The following is a 16,331-nucleotide window of genomic DNA, read 5'->3' on the forward strand; positions in this document are numbered from 1 at the left end:
CTTGGCTTTAGACGTTGCCAGGCAATCAGCAGAGACTTCATGAAGCTGCTACGCCCAGCCAAGGAACACTCCTGCACAAAAGCCACTGTAAAACAAGATACAACACGTTAATCAGTGAACTGTGAGTGCTGGTAAGCAAAATTTAACTTTCCTTAACAGAGGTGCCAGTCGTTCCCCTCTGTTTCTACTGTTAATGCTACGCTAAGCTAACCATGCTGTGCTGGCAGACAAGACAACCAGAACTGAATCAGTCCTGAAAAAGGAGCAAACTCCAAAACATGAAACAGTTTCCTTGACACTATGATTTATCTCACCCACTTGTGACATTATTGTAGGTTTCAGAGGTCAGAATCTTAAAAAAAACAACAACAAAAAAACATACACAGACGACATCAAACTTACTGAAGTCTGTTAAGGGTACCAATAGTGCAAAGATGTGTGGGAGTGCAGAGAGTGTAATAACAGTAAATTGTTTGTTTACGTGCAATTTTTTTTTGCTGTAAATTAGTTACATCTCTTCAGATTTATGCTGGAAATTTGCATTTTCCATTGCGCATTCTCGTCAGACAAATCTCAAAGGGCCCGAACCATGACAGAGATATTTTGCAACACCGCTCTGTCTGCCGCTGCACACGTCTCGCCAGTCACATTAATGTCTTGAGAAACCTGAGAGCAAATGGTTGCAACCACTCAGTCTGCACGTTGCAGACTTGAAATGGCTCCAGGTAGAGGATAAGATGTGCCGTTTCATCGTGCACGCCAGACATTTAGAAGAGTGAGGGTGTGAAGCATCAAAGTCCACTTTATTCAGAAATGTTAAAAGTCGATTACTGTGCCGTGTAAAACCTGTTTATGGTCGACGCTTTTGGCCTCATCCAAAATCTGCACTTTCATGTCAAGTGTTGTTTAGTCATGTTGAGCTCATGCTGAGCTCATGCTCGGGGTTGAACTGGGGTGTTGCAAGGGGGTTTTGGGTTCAGTGTAATGTGACCGACATATCTTGGGACATGGGAGACATTCGGTGTTGAAAGGCCTCTTGAATCTCTGTGTGGTTGGCAGCTCTTTGCCCTGCTCGGCCTGCCAACGTGAGGCTGCGCGATTACAGACTTGGCAGACAATGGCAGCGCCCGCATGCCGTCCGTTCCTTGGCAGCGTCCTGCTTCACCTCAGCAGCTCTTGTCTGTTGCTCAACGGCTGTAAACCTCCTTCCTGACGGGCATAGAGCTCCAGACAGAGCTGAGATTATTACTTTATGAGGGACAGGTCAAATCAGACCGATACAGGTTGCTGGAGGACGGTGACGTCTAAGGGTCAATAATGTGACTCTAAAAAAAGGCTTCTGTATCTGCACGTACAGTAAAATCGCCTACACCCTGCCTGTTCTTATCGCTCGGTCATTTACTCTGCACTTTTCTATATTGACAGAGCTGCTCCCTGAGTAAACACCCAAATGCATTCACTCTGCTAGTTGCTTTAATATCCAGTTTTTTTTGTTTTTTTTTCTGCAAAGCTTTGAGTCGACTGTGAAGTAAAACAGCAGAGACAAATATGTGAGTTTGTAAGTGTGTTTAGACAAAAGGCAGGAGGACAGGGGTCTCTTGTAAAAACACCTTTAATAAAATAAGATTTTGAAAGCAGGATTTATAGGACTATTGGATCATAAAAGCTAATGCTAACAGATTAATCATAGGGCATTAAAAAGAGCAGATTTTGGGTTACTAAATTCTTAAAAAAACAAAACATAAACAACCATCCTTTATCACAACACTTTTGCTCATTTCTAAACCTGACTCTGACCTCTCTAATGGAAAGTTCACTATTTATCTTCTGCTGCACATCTGTTTATAAAATAAATATTAACATTTACAGCTCCAGTCATATTACGATAAAACCATTTGTTAATTTACCCATAAAGTCTGACTTGCTGTTGATATGTGTGCAAAACTAGTACAAATAAATATCAGGGGAAAAAGGCAAATATTGACGGTTACATTATAAAATGAAAAGGTGATTTCTGTTATCAGTGTGGCCTTTAAATATAACGTATCTGTGTTACATTCAATACAGCAGCTATAAAAATGGATGGACTAAAGGTTTTACTCTTCATCGGGTTAGATATAAATGTTAGTGTGACTTCAGTCGGCAATAAAGGATCTTTGGTCCCTCAATTTTCAAACTTGAGCCATGTAAAAGTATAAAAGTTAATAAATCACTAATAAAAGGTTAACCACTCTATTGCAAGTTTTAGGAAGATGGTGTGTTTTCAGGTCAGATGCCCCCACAGGAGAGACAGTTCAGGATAAAGCCAGCTGTGCAGATTAAGTGTGATGATAAAAAAAAAAGAAAAAAAAAAAAGGATTTTGCACATACTGAAAACCTAAAAATTGTTAAATTGTTAAAAGCATAAAAGATAAAGTTTATGTTATTTTTACATCTTATAAATTCTGTTGCTTCATGAGTCTGCAGGTCTCCTCAAGTAGCTGTGTAACTTGGTCCCCAGGTAACTGTTGCTTGTGGTTAAACCCATGTTGTTGTGCTGTTATGTAACGTGATGCATGTTGCTATATGGAGTGGAGTTAGTGTTGCTAGGCGCCGCCGTGGCGTAAAATCGACTCATGTGAAAGACGGTGGAGCCCACATTGTTGCGCACGGCTCAGACTGACAATGTGCAGCCTTGTGCTGCAGACGTAATGAGAACCAGCACGCTCACTGATGTCATTAACATTTCTGTGTCTGATGTTTCCCAAACAGCACAAGAGCTGCAGTCGCAGAAAACATCAGTACGGGAAACTCATTTATTTAGAAAGTCATTTCTGCGAGGATGAAATCCATAACTCATGACGCCAGTGCTTTGGCTATGAGTGATGTCATGTAATAAGAAATTAAACTGTCAGCAGATTAATCAAATCTTTTCTAAGTATAATATGTTTGTGTGTGTGAGGTCAACATGGCCCAGAAACAGGTCAATCTGATACTATTCTGACTTGTTTTTGTTTGTTTAACCCCATGTGAGCTTTGTACTGTGATCAATTAGGATATGAATGTGTTACCTAATGTCTGAATGGATTTAGCTTCAGTCAGAGGACACTGTTTTGATTTGATGAAGTGTAGGTTTAGCAGAGAGAAACGCCATGTGGCTGTCACCTCGGGCACCAAGGCATTCTGGGAGCTTTTGAGTGGGGACTCAGATCATCAGAGCCGACAACACAGTTCATAAAATGATTTTAAACAAGAATGTTTTTAAAAAACAAAACAAATTTATCGACCTGATTCTTGGCACGTATTAACTGTTTGTTTACCTACACTGTTCTTTCAGTTGAATTACTCACTACTGAACAAACAAACTAAATTTACCCAAATCAATAAAGAGCTGCTTTTATGTAACTCCAAAAAAAAAAAAAAGCTGACGGCTGGTCCTGGACTCATGTCAAAGGCCCTCCGCCCCAAATACAAAGGAGCAAGAAACCTCTAGACAAAGGAATTATATTGTTATTGTTGTGTCTCTTTGTAGTAATTCTGCTGTTCTATGTTTTTTTTAAACATATTTTTGGGTTGTTTTGTATCTTTGTGATCCTTTTTTTGTTGCCTCCTTTTGTGTTTCTTGTTTCTTTGTGTTAGGACTGCATGTTAATGAGGTTGGTTTACTGAGGTTCTTGGTAACAGTCTCTGGTATTTCTGGTACTTTTACTGAAGCAAAGCACTAGAACCGGGGTTTACTTTTCCTACAGAACATTATCATTTTGACTTTTGCACAAGGCCGTCTCATCAGCTGTGGAGCTGGGAACACCATGTTCTCTTCTAGCAGAGCCTTTTCTAAACGAACCCCCACAACACATAGGCACCGCCCCCCTCCCTGCTTTTTCCTCAGTTTTATGATGACCTGGGCCTCAGCGTATCTCTGTGCTCCCTGTTGTTTGGGTTACAAAGGCGTTCCTTTGCTGTCGAAAACTTAGCCCTCTCACATGCCGGGAGGGGGAAATACCAAATTCATTTAGGAGCACAAGAAGGCCTGTTTTATTTATTTTTTTGCAGAAGAAAATCCCTGCGCCCACGGTGTTACACTTCTAAAACCCCCTCCTCGGAGCACGCCTCTCTCTGCTGCTGCTGGTCACCACCACACCACGCTCACTATGTGCCTGCTCCGTGCAGAACATAACGGGGAGGAATGTATAAGGTTATGTAAGAGCCGAGGCGAGTGGGTGTGGAGTCCAGCAGGAGCAGCTTACAGCCTGACACAGACTGTCTCTGAGTGCAAACAATCCCCTCAGCCCTGCCTTGTCTACTGTGCACACACACTCTCTTAAACATACCGCTTATATAGGTCAATACAACCGTCTGTCGTGCTCACAATGCACACATGCATATGGAGGCAGGGTGGGGTTGTGTATCATGTCATCGTGTAAGATTTTTCCACCAGTGGCTTTGTGTTTTATCAATGTCTCTGTGTTCCTCAGGTCCTCATTCACTCTAATTATCAGGTAGCAGTAAGTGATAACAATCGGGGAGGGGTCAACCCCTACAGGTGGATCTTCTGCCTCACAGTCAGATAAAAGAGAGGACCAGTTCTCTGAATCCCTCTCTCTCGTTGCTGCATTCAATTTAATCTGCGAGTCGAGGGCGAGGCAGTGGCAGCGGCGCAAGGCTTTGTGTGCGGGTGTGCACACATCAAGGCCTCCATTGTCAGTGGTGCCACGGGCAACCCAAGACAATCCACAGAAAGCACACTGATCAGATTTCCAACATTAAAGTTTTTTTCAACGAGAGGTTTAGTGTTTTTGTTCGTTGGTTAGAAACAGGCATGGCCTCGAGAGTCCTGTGAGACAAAGGACAGAGAGGAGCCTCAGGCTGTTGTAAACGTTCAGAAGCTGTTTAATGAACGAATCCAAGTCACAAATTGTGTTTTATTTGTTACCGAAATGTTTGACATGATCATGTAAAATCATGTCTTTTGATTAGAAGTCTGTTTAAACATTTGTCTGTTTCACATTTCATCTGAGAAGACATCTACCTGATCTGTGTATTTGAAGGCAGCATGTTACCTAATGATGTAGGAAACATCTCATGTCTAGAGTTTAACATTTGAAATGAAATCGTTTGCATATTCATAGTTTTTTTAAAAACATTTTTAGGGGAGACCGGGGATGGTTGTAACAGCATCACTTTCACCAACAAGGGATAACATTAGAGTTATGTGATCAATATCATATGTACCCACTCACTCCCTGATCGTGCATGTGAATTTGCATGGTTCTGTGAAGAAGTGTGTAGGTTTTACAGCCAAAAAACATTGTTTTCGGTAAGTAACTCATCTTTTGGACCAAGTCCAAATTTTGACCAGTATCGATACCGTTGACGTTTGAATTAGGTAACTTGTATAAGATCAAAGAGCAGGTTCGTAGGTGAAATGTGAGTCATTTCATCAATGTTTATTTCAAACCACCTGGTACAGTTGGTCAAACAATGGCTGACAGGGGTGGGGATGGTTGTAACACCTTTTATCTTTGTTGTTTTGTTTTATTTCCTGGAATTATACATGATTAGCTGCTTCTGAGTTCCTGCTGAAGGTTTCCATTCATACATGTAATTCACCGGTATTATCAGAATATACCACTGTCACTGTTCTTCATTTACGGAGTTGTTTTCTAGGTAAATTCATGCAAAACCACTGATGCGCGTTGCCTTCAGGGACAGTTTTTCATCAAGCAGTCTCTGCATTTGCCTCTAAAACAATCTCGTAACGTTCCGTTATTATCTCATAGCGTGGTGAATGTGCAGGTCACAACTTGTCCACTTGAGCGTTTTGGAGTTGTTGGATTGTGTATTTATTTTTTTGTTATGTATTTTTTTGGGGCTTTTTGCCTTTATTTGATAGCAAGCAGTAGAGATAGACAGGAAACGGATAGACACACACCGCCCCGTTGGATTGTGTATTTGATGAGTTTGATGAGGGAAACCAAGAAATCCCATTAGCCTCCGTAGCGTAGCTCTGAGCAGCTCGCGGCTCTGCTCCGCCGTTCTAAAAATAGCTTGCACCGACAATTAAAGGTAACGAACCTACTGCTATGACTATAGGGATTATGGCAATGGGCCAATTTGCCAAAATGTTGAACTATCCTTTAAGAAGTATAAACATTGCTATTTGTAGTGGACAAATGAGGGTACTCAGTGTCAAAATTTGAGAGCGCTACCATGAAAACTCTGCAAGTTATAGGAGCTGAGACCAAAAGTGTTACAACCATCCCCGGTCTCCCCTACAAGTTTTTCGATGATTTTTACTGTTTTGTTTTGTTTTGTGAATGAAGAACTGCTTGTGGCACTAAACGTATGCAGGGAATACTTAACCTTTGTGTAACTAGAAAAACAAAGATTTAAGCAGATTTCACGTCTAGGTGACTGAGCCCTGTGAAACAGGTGCAGACCTGCTGAAATGTTGAAGCAGAAGTAAGCGGAATATTTGTGTTAATATAAGTCTTAAATAGTAAATATCTTCCGACAGCAATCACTTATATAGCCGAGGAGAAAACTTTCCTTGTATCCTACAACCTTTATCCAATGAGGAGAGAGAACGGCATAAAGGGGCGGTCCTCTCTGTGTGTGCAGCCAAGGGATGCGCGTGAATGTGGTGACGTAGGGACGAGGGCGGAGACTGCTAACTCCATCGGCTGACAGGAAGTTAGCCAAAACGACCGGATCGCTTACTTCTGCTTTAACAATAATTCAGGTTCTTTCATACAAACTGGCAAATATCTGTTTTCAACACTGACAATTAAACTGATGCTTCACTCCCACTTCTTTCACCGCTTCATTTTGAACTGAAACATCACAAAAACATTTTAAGACATTTTGATCAGTTCCTAAATTTTCTGAACACAACTTTCAGTGTTACCACTTTTTGCCAGTTGCAGCATTTACACTTCCACTGCTTTCAGAGCTTTGTGTCAGCTGACATTTGCACTGATTTCATTTCATCTTTCTGCTCTTTACTGTTGCAGGTGAGCCCACGAACTGGCGACTCAACTTCTCACAGCACTTTGATTTCAGACTTTATTTATGTTTTTAGCAATTACACCTTAGCTCCTTCCAGTGATTCAGTGGAAACTGATGTTCAAACTAAATTTCAGTGTTTCAACTTTAAACTGCAACTTCCACATAACATTCGTCATGCACGTGCTGCTTGCATGATATAGGCTGCTTTTATTTATCACACACACAACTCCAACGTCTGGACGAACACCCTACACCTGTCAGAGCCTCACTTCAACCTTCACAAACACTCTTGGAAGAGCTACAACTTATTTCATGTGGCAAGTCGCCGCATTCGCATCTGCAGTTTTATGTGTTGGCCTCCTCTGGTTTACTTGACCTTCATGTAGCAAGGAACCCAAAGTGTAAAGTTTCTTAATTGTTGCCAGATTTCATTAGTATGTCAGAGTGGCTGGGTTTCTTGTGCACGTGTTGACTGCATGTAGGGAGCTGATTCAGATGTCAGAACAAGGTCAGCGGCCTTGCAACATAGCCAGGGTCAATTTTTTAATTCCCCCCCGAGGTTTCTATTTAGAGCTGTAGGGTGAATCCATCATGTCAAATATAGCAGTGGATTAAACACTATTTCATGTCTCCATATTAACACGAACAAAGGAAATCCAACACCTGTAATGCAGGCTGCTATTTCAAAGAGCTGCAGCTTGTATGATTTATCAGTGTGTTTTAATATAGAGCCATGCTGCGTACCCAGACTCCTGCAGACGTGTCTGGCTGCGGAGAGGGAACACCTTCATCTAAAAGCCTCCTGATCATAACAAAAGAGGGCTGTGCAGTCTCACAGGATGAAAGCGAGTCTGATCTGCCTCAAACACTAAAACATTCCCCCAAAAAGTCCAGAGGACAATCCAGACAGATTTCAGCGCTTATTCCTGCGCGTTTAAGATTCTGGTCAGACAGTCTCCAAAGCAATACAACAAACTGTTTTCAATAGGAGCTTAGAGAAAAGGAAGTATCTAGACTGAGCTTTAGATGCAAGCTAAGTGAGCAGGACTTCCCCCTTCTGTGTGTTTTTTTTTTCCTTTTTTCAAAGAGGACTGTTGCATAACCACGAGCCAAGTGCCGTTAACAGAGGCAACAGATGTCCTCGGTGACACCAAGGCGATGTAGGAGGCGTTAAGAGAAACTCATTTCAATGACAAATATTACACAGAAAGGGAAGAATTAATCATTTATAAAACAAAAAGCCTTTTGGAGGATGTGTAAGCACATTTCAGATTATTTTTGAAAGAATTTTAAAAAAGAAACATGTCTTTTAGTTAAATAAGAGCCCCTCCCCCTCCCACTCTGCTTACACGTGAACTTCTTTTGATATATTTTTAACATGTACTGCTGCGCTGAACGTCTCAAATGCCTTTGTGTCTCCACATAAGAACAATGCCAAACTCCCAACAGCTTGGCCTCCCTTCCTCTTTCCATGTCAGTCTGTCAGTAGGTCTTGTACAGACTTGCCCTCGTTTTAAACCAATCACACTCTACTGCCCCACTATAGGAGGCCAATGAGCGGTGGGGCACGGCAGGGGCTTGGTGAAGGGGGCGGACCTGACAGCTCAATACCATGTATGATGTAAGGAAGCTTGATTTACAGGAGAGGCAGAAATTTCCCAACACTCCCGAAGCCCTGAGAGAAACGTGATCACGTCACTGGAACAGCGTGAACCGCCTGGGGAAAGTTTGCCACGGTGAAGAAACAGCACAAAAATACTGAACCTCTGAACTTAAAGTCAACTCCTCAAGCACCAATATGAAGAACATGATTAAAAAACAACAAACTTTCACTTAGACACAGACCCAAATCTGCAGCAGCTACATGTTTATCAGTGCTGCCTGGGAGATAGAGCCCGGGCACGGTCGTGACTGAACTGTAGTAACCTCGTGGGGGCTGCACAGGTTGCACTGTGGTTAGGATCATCTGTACCATGGGGCCCTGCGAGGGGCGACGACTGGTGTGTCACATCTCAGCACAATGAAGCATCTCACACTGAGGCATCAAACAGACGCCCAAACTACCCCCAGGAAAATGTGGAGTTAGTGGCTCAGATTGTTCATCTTTAATCTAAGACGGAAAAACAGCAGCTGTAATTTTTACCAGCACTGATTTTTACTGCAAAACTGCAAATTGAGAGATAAATACAAGAGATAATGAAGTAAAGCCTGATTTAATGGCACGTTTATGTCTGTCTGTCTATCTATGCTGCCACCTTGAGTGCCATCCTATCAGTGTATAGGCTTCATTATTGTAAGGGCTCATGATGGTGAATTTAGAGAATTCCTCATGGGAATTTCATGTGGATGATGAATCTTAAAAGGGTTTAGTCACTGAGGGCAGAATTTCCCCGACGTGAACAGCCGCCCTGTGGACTCAACAGAAGTCCTAACATGTCTCACATGATGCCACCTCCTGGTATTTGGATCAGTTACTTCTCCACAGGAGGCTCTGTGCCGTCTGAAACAGCACTGTCACAGCGGCAAGGCTGCAGATAAAACATTTGAAACACGTTTGAAAAGCCGCCGTGTGTTTGTGTGTGTTGTTTTTTTTTTTGGATGTGATCTGAAGCCTGTGAAGAGATTCTCACTCTAAAGTAGATGCATCTTTGCTCTTGTGAAGGATTGAAGCCAAGTTTTCAGTGTAGAAGAACACGTCCCTGTGTATTTGTACATGGAGCAAAACAACAATCTTATGTGAAGTTACTGGTAACTAATGGTTTCCTGCTTTCTGAGATAAAAAGTGAAGAAGTAGAGAGAAGAAAGTGGGCAGCAGATGGTCCTGATCGTTTTAGTATTAACTGAGTCACTGTCATTGGTTCCCTCTAGTGGATAAAATAAAGTCAGAAAATACTGATGCAGCTGCCGGAGCTGAGCTACGTCTTTATTTATTCGCGTGTTGTGATAATAAAGACTCCCTTTTGTCCAGTTTGGGCATTTTCAGCCATATTAAACTAACTGATATATTCAAATTAAAAAATCCCTTTATTTCATCTGAGTAGCATGAGAGTGACACTGAGAGGATCTGATTGGCTGCTCTGACAACTGAGCCTCAGCCTTTTCAGTCATTAACCTGAGAGTTTATTCTTGACAATGGACTCAACTGCAAGGTCCACTTGGACACTTGTTTGCGGCGTTCGACAGTATTGAATACCACACTCCTAATCAGCAGATTATTAGATAAAGAAACTATAATTTCGAGGATGTGAACTCATAATCGACGTGAGTTTACGTATATCAGTCATGGCACAAACATGACATTCCTCAGTGGGTCTAACTACGGCAGCACTGAGAGGCCACTTCATCAGGTACAGCTGGACAGTCTGATGCAACCCAGTACAACAGCTCTGCCACAGTCTGCTTCTATGACAACTGTGACGTGGGAGAGTTTTGTGAATAAAATTACATGTTTAATCATCAAGGTTGAATTTTTAGCTGAGCCGCTGTACTGGAAAGCATTAGATTGTACCGTTACTGAATATAGTGGCCTCCTATATATACATATTTAAAACAATATGACAATGTGCAGCAGGGGGGAACTGAGAAACCACTGGCTACGATGCAGAGAAATCTCGTGTGTGTTCAGGAAAGGCAGCGTCAATGCAGTGATCACTGTTCTCAGACATCGAACGATTTATCAGCTGACTGTGATAACGAGCTGCCTCACAAGTCTGGATGAGAAGACTTGTTTTGTTTTTTGGATATGCTGCTAACGGGTCATGTTCACTTCGCTAACAAGATCAACAAAACGCGTAATTTGATTGATTGATTGAAATGTTGCTCAGCAACAGTAATCAGGAAAACACTGTGGAAGCAAAGAACCGTGTGCATTTCACATTTTGCAGCTATTTAGTCAATTATGTTTAAATTCTGGCAGGACTTATAAAAGCTGGACTGTACTGACAGAAAATGAGAGGGGATGATGAGCAACAAAGGTTTCCGGTTGGGGTTGAACCAGTAGCTTTGTGATGTGATACTGGTGCCAGTCCTAGACTATTAAACCACAGGGACAAGGACTTATTGGATTTATTCATCATACTACACATTCTGACCCTGTGAAATTAAATGTTCCTGACTGTAAATGTAAATGTTCTCTCTCCACATTTCCGAGGAACAAATTATGTGATTTGAAAAATATTTATTAATTAAATTGAGGCCAAAGGGATCATCTGAAAACCGTTGTTCTAATAACCTGATTGACAAAACAAGGAGAAAACTATGATTCACAATCATGCTTTATTCTTGTTGATTTCTTATAAAAGAATCAAATAAAAGTCTCTTTCAAGATCTCACACGCTTGCTCAGTCTTTCAGTCTTGCTGTATCCCGTTTTTTTCTTTAACTAAACTATACTTTTCTTTACACCTTAAGTCTCTTCATCTTAAATATCTTTTATTAGTTTGTGACTTCAAACCAAAACTTCATTGATTGTCAACACAAAATCTATCTTAGCACCAGTACAATAAAACTGTACTTTTGCTGTTTTGAAATACTGTTTTTGAATGAGGGAAGAAAAATCTCAGAATAAAGGGATCCTAATAAGTACATTTCAAAATGAAGCACCAACCATACAAAGCAACTTTTTTTCATAGATAGGCTTGTCAGATACACAAGAGGTCAAATATATTAATGACTATTAAATTAAGCACAACAAACAGTGTAAATAAAACACTGCAACACAAAGCACTCTAGGATCTGGAAACACCATATCGGGACGTTGGGAGGGGACAGTCGTGGCTGCAGTTAAGAGGGCGTCTCAGCTCCTTAGACACAGGAGCAGGCTCTGGACTCCAGAGATGGTACAACTTTTCCTCTGAGAGAGATCCACAGGATTCTGTATCAGTTCAGGAGGAGTGCAACCTGGGAGGTGGAGAACACTACTGTCTGTCCGGTTCTGTAAACAAACTCTCAATCTCAAGGTCCAAAAATGACATGATTTTATATACTGCGCGTAGGGACTGGGACAGTCAAAAAAAACAACAACCAAAAGGATTAGGTCCGGTCCAGTAGTGATCTCTGGAGGAAGAAAAAATGGAAAAATGAGATGGCGAAAAACAGAAAATTGAAAATGAAGCTCTGAGCTGGGTGGTGTGATTATGTTTGAATGTCATGTGCCGTGGGGTCTCTCCTCTGTAGGTCTCCAGGTCTCGTAGGTTGACTGAGAAAACCATCTGGGCCAGTGGCCTCCCTGACTTGAGCGTCTCAGCTTTATACAAGAGTTCACCGAGATAAAAGCCTCGGATCTCCAGTCGAAAAAATATCGCTTTCCCTCAGGAACAAAGTCAAACAACAAGTCCCAAACATAATCCGGCCCTTGCGACAAGAATCCATTTATATAACCAAATGTGTTACCCCTGATGGCAAGATATACATATACACTACCATGTACATACATAATCATAAAAAAAGGTTTGCTCAATAGTTCTCATGTATTCAAATATACCTATAGATAGGAACCTGAAAGCTGCTTTCCTGCACTGGTACACTCCTGTGTGCAGGTCCGTGTGATCACTTCATCACCTTCTGTCTGAGGTCAAATGTTATCAGTGGAGTGTCAAGTCATTGCTGTAGCTGGAGTTAAAACCCACGACCCTCGTTACAATGGACGGAGAGGTTTCCTTTGTGCTGCTGCTTGCAGGAGGAGACTCGGGGCTGACGTTGCACGGTTCGGAGGAGCGCGCTGCAGGAGAGGCTATCGGCTGCGAGGCTTCCCTGTGTGTGACACCGGCGTCTCTTCCTCCTCTTCCTCGTCCTCGTCCTCTTGTAGGATGTGAATGGACGAGCCAAGTAGTCTCTGGAGTTCTGGGACACAGCGAACCAGATCCACGAGTCCCTCCTCCTCCTCTTCCTCTTCCTCCTCCTCCTTGTCTTTGTCCTTCTCCTCCTTCTTGGTTTTGCCTCTGTAGGGTGAAGCTAAAGCGGAGCTCACCTGGCTGACCGATACCTGCTTCCACAGCTCAGCGTGCGACAAACTCACCACCTCCAAGTGCGGGTAACGTGCCCGGAAGATCCGCGCTGACATCTTCAAACGCTTCAGGACGTCTGTCAGGAGGAACCAGTTGCAAAAACTGCAAGAGAGAAATGTTTGGTATGAGGGTTTCTATGTTTATTTCATCGTCAAAATACTGAATTACACTGATCACACTGCACAGATGTAATGATGTAAACTGCAGCAGTGATGACGTTGGTGCAATTCAGTGAAATACTGGAGGCAGAAAAAAATAAAGCTCCGAGCTGAAAATATTGCGATATATCCATGAGTCACAGCTACAGTATCAGTATCTACTCTAATCATGGACTACGTGTCATAGATTCCTCTCGTTTTTGAAAGCACTGTGTAGCTAGAGCCAGTGAACTGAACTGAAATGGCAAATGATGAATTTCAAGGGGAACATGTAAATGGCTGTCAAATTAGTCATGTATCTGACTCATAAACAGAATTTCTGTAATGTGTGCAGCATCTGTACTTGTACGGTTTTTGTTTTTGGTGTCTTTCAGTTGGATACTTTTCTGTTGCTTTATATTGTCTTGTTATAGCTTGTTTTGCTTTGCTCTTATGTTTGTGATGTTGAGGGTTTGTATGTTACTGCCACCTGATTATTTGTGCTTTTTTTTTTCTTAAAATGCAAAAGAAAAATAAATAAAAAAGTAAAAAATTAATGAGAAAGAAAGAAAGAAAAAAAAGAAGGTCCCCACTAGGGGTGGTGGTGGTTGGGATTAAAAAACAAACAAACAAACAAAAAAAACATAATTTCTGTCATTAAAATAAATGGTGAGGATTTAAATTGACCTCTGTCTTTATATCCCAAACAATGACTGATGTTTGTGAACTCACCCCTGTGTTAGCGACACCTGTACGTGGAAGCAGGGCAGGAGCGGCTCGGAGGAGAACTCAAACAGAAGACTATCTCTGTCTGAGTCCCGCTCAGTCGTGTTCTCCTCCGGCTCCTGGTTCTGCTCAGACAGGAGGTAGTCCCAGCACGGCTCCTGGTCCGTCTCTGTGAAGACAAGTCCACTGGGGTGAGAGCAAGTCAAGTGCACGGACTGGGCTGCCTCTGATACACGTGGCTGCGTCGCCCTCTAGTGGCCCGTCAAGTCACACCAACCACACAACCGGTCAGCTCAACGGATACTCACTTCATCGTGTCAGCTTCAGCTTGAAGCGAAGTAGGACATATGTATGTACAGGTAATACTCCGAAAATTAGAATATCGTGAAAAAGTTAATTCACTTCCCCATGATTGCGAACTGTACTGAACCAGACAGAGAGCTTTTAAAGGCTCAGGAACCCTTTGCAGGTGTTTTGGATTAATTGGCTGACAATTTGAGCTACAACATTGAACTTTTTCACGATATTCAAATTTTTTGAGACTCTGATTTTGGGGTTTTCATAAGCTGTAAGCCATAATAATCAAAATTCTAACAAATAAAAGCTTGAAATATCTTGCAATGCCTGTTATGAGTCTAAATAATATATTCATTTCACCTTTTAAGTTGAATTACTTAAATGAATGAACTTTTTCACGATATTCAAATTTTCTGAGTATTACCTGTATATGACAAAAATGTTCACACACACATTTTAGAGTAACATTTACTGATGAACTGTTATTTTTCATTTAAGAAAAAAGCGAGGGACAGTAAAACAGAGGGAAATTTCAAAGAAATTAACTTGTTTGGTAAAGTTTAAAATTACTATTGAATCTTTGAAATTATACAGGAGTGTGTGCAATATTAACAGAGGTTAAGATTAAGCAAATCTGGCATTGTTAAGTAGATAAAAGCTGTAAGACAGAAGGAATGTAATAAGGCAGAAGCTGATGTGCAGATTGTTCAGATGGGACATTGAAAATGTGTAAAACTATCACCAGTGGTGATCAAGCTCACCTACAGCAGAGACATTATGTGCACCGACTAAACTAGAATACAAACAAGTGAGTGGTGATAAACTGGGGGAATCAGCTTACAACAATTGCTAAATGGATTGTGGAGACTTGCTTCTTCTACTTAATCTCAATTATTTAGGTGTAGTTTTAGAATTGGAGTACAGCAGTAGAATATATTAGTAAGTGTGGAGATAAAATAAGTTTGTGTAGTTAAAAATGAGAAACACATGATCTTTTATCTCTGGTCTCCTTCAGTTCTGCCGTGCAACTCTAATCCTGTTCTTCCTTCACTGAATAACTGGTTCCCTGTGGCTGTTTACGGAGCAAGGCCAACATCGTTCCACATCCCAAAGGCCAAGCCTGAGCCTACAAACTCGCATAATTTCCCTGCAGCAACCTGGTCATTTGTTCCAACTAGTCTCAACCTGTCTGCTTCACTGACAGCGAGGAACTGATCTTAGAGCCACCGTTCAAACACCACGTTTACAAATTCAAACTAAAGATTTGATTGAGAGAGAGGTAAGACGTTGGTAGAAATCAGATCAGACCGATAAACATATTTCAAGCTTTCTTACCAAACAGGGAGCTGCTGTAGAAATCCCAGGGAAAACTGGATTCCTGTTCAGTGCGGCCTTCCAGGTCAGTGAAATACTCTGGAAAAAGGAAAAATGTTAAGTCTGTCTGTCATTTGCTCTAAATCTGCATTATATACAACATGTGGATGGCAGCATGCTTTTTAAGTTGTGAGAAAAAAAAATCTTCTGCAAATTTAGAGCAGTTTGACTTTGTGGTAGAGTGTCTGTTGTGCGTCTGTCTGTTGTCCCATGTTACAGAGGAACCGCGGCATCTGAGCAGCTCCTGAGCTTTCATCTCTGTTTGCCTGAGATTCTCTGTGTGAGACGAGCAGACTGCACAAAACATCTCCGGTACACCTCCGTGGCAACAGAAACAGCGGTAGAAGTGTTGACTGATTGATTGACTCTCGTTAGGCTCCTGTGAACGGTCCTCAGTATTTGTCAACAGCATCAAACATGACCATCAGTAACGGTGTTAATATAAAGTTACAAAGCAACAAGGCCTCGTCTGTGACAAGCTGTGTGCTCTGAAGCAACAAAGATGTGTAAAATATCATTTAATCAATCATCCAAATCCTCAGTGATCAATAACTAAGAGATCGTTAGAAGCTTTTTACACCAAATGGATGAGTTCCTCTAATTAAAGGTTTCCGCTAAATATTGGCATAGGTGGTTATTAGCACTGTAATGATACCCTGATTACAGAAAGGCATTTTAGTATTTAAAAATATGAATGCAGAAATGTGGCCATGGTGACTCAATCATTCAACTTCATTTTAACCCCCTGTTGATAAACTAAGTCAGCACATCAGTTTTGCTCAAGATACCACTGCAGAGGAGGATGG

General features: G+C 41.6%; 2 protein-coding genes across 11 annotated transcripts in view; one reads left to right on the forward strand and one right to left on the reverse strand.

The window, feature by feature from the left end:
* The window catches only part of tspan6 (tetraspanin 6), a 68,767-nt gene that overhangs the window by 13,710 nt on the left and 38,726 nt on the right, over window positions 1-16,331 (forward strand). The window lies entirely within an intron of this gene.
* Window positions 11,244-16,331, reverse strand: part of bcorl1 (BCL6 corepressor-like 1) — a 29,381-nt gene continuing 24,293 nt past the window's right edge. For all 10 annotated transcript variants that reach the window (XM_085789424.1, XM_085789427.1, XM_085789422.1 and 7 more), the window contains 3 exons: window positions 15,487-15,564; window positions 13,861-14,023; window positions 11,244-13,093 (listed from right to left, as the gene is read on the reverse strand). In XM_085789424.1, the coding sequence (XP_085645550.1) occupies window positions 12,718-13,093; window positions 13,861-14,023; window positions 15,487-15,564 (617 nt within the window). In that variant the 3' untranslated portion in view covers window positions 11,244-12,717. The remainder of the gene's footprint in view (window positions 13,094-13,860; window positions 14,024-15,486; window positions 15,565-16,331) is intronic.

Source organism: Trachurus japonicus, chromosome 10 (genome assembly GCF_045865225.1).
Source record: "Trachurus japonicus isolate A0001 chromosome 10, Traja_1.0".
In the NCBI taxonomy this organism is placed as follows: domain Eukaryota; kingdom Metazoa; phylum Chordata; class Actinopteri; order Carangiformes; family Carangidae; genus Trachurus; species Trachurus japonicus.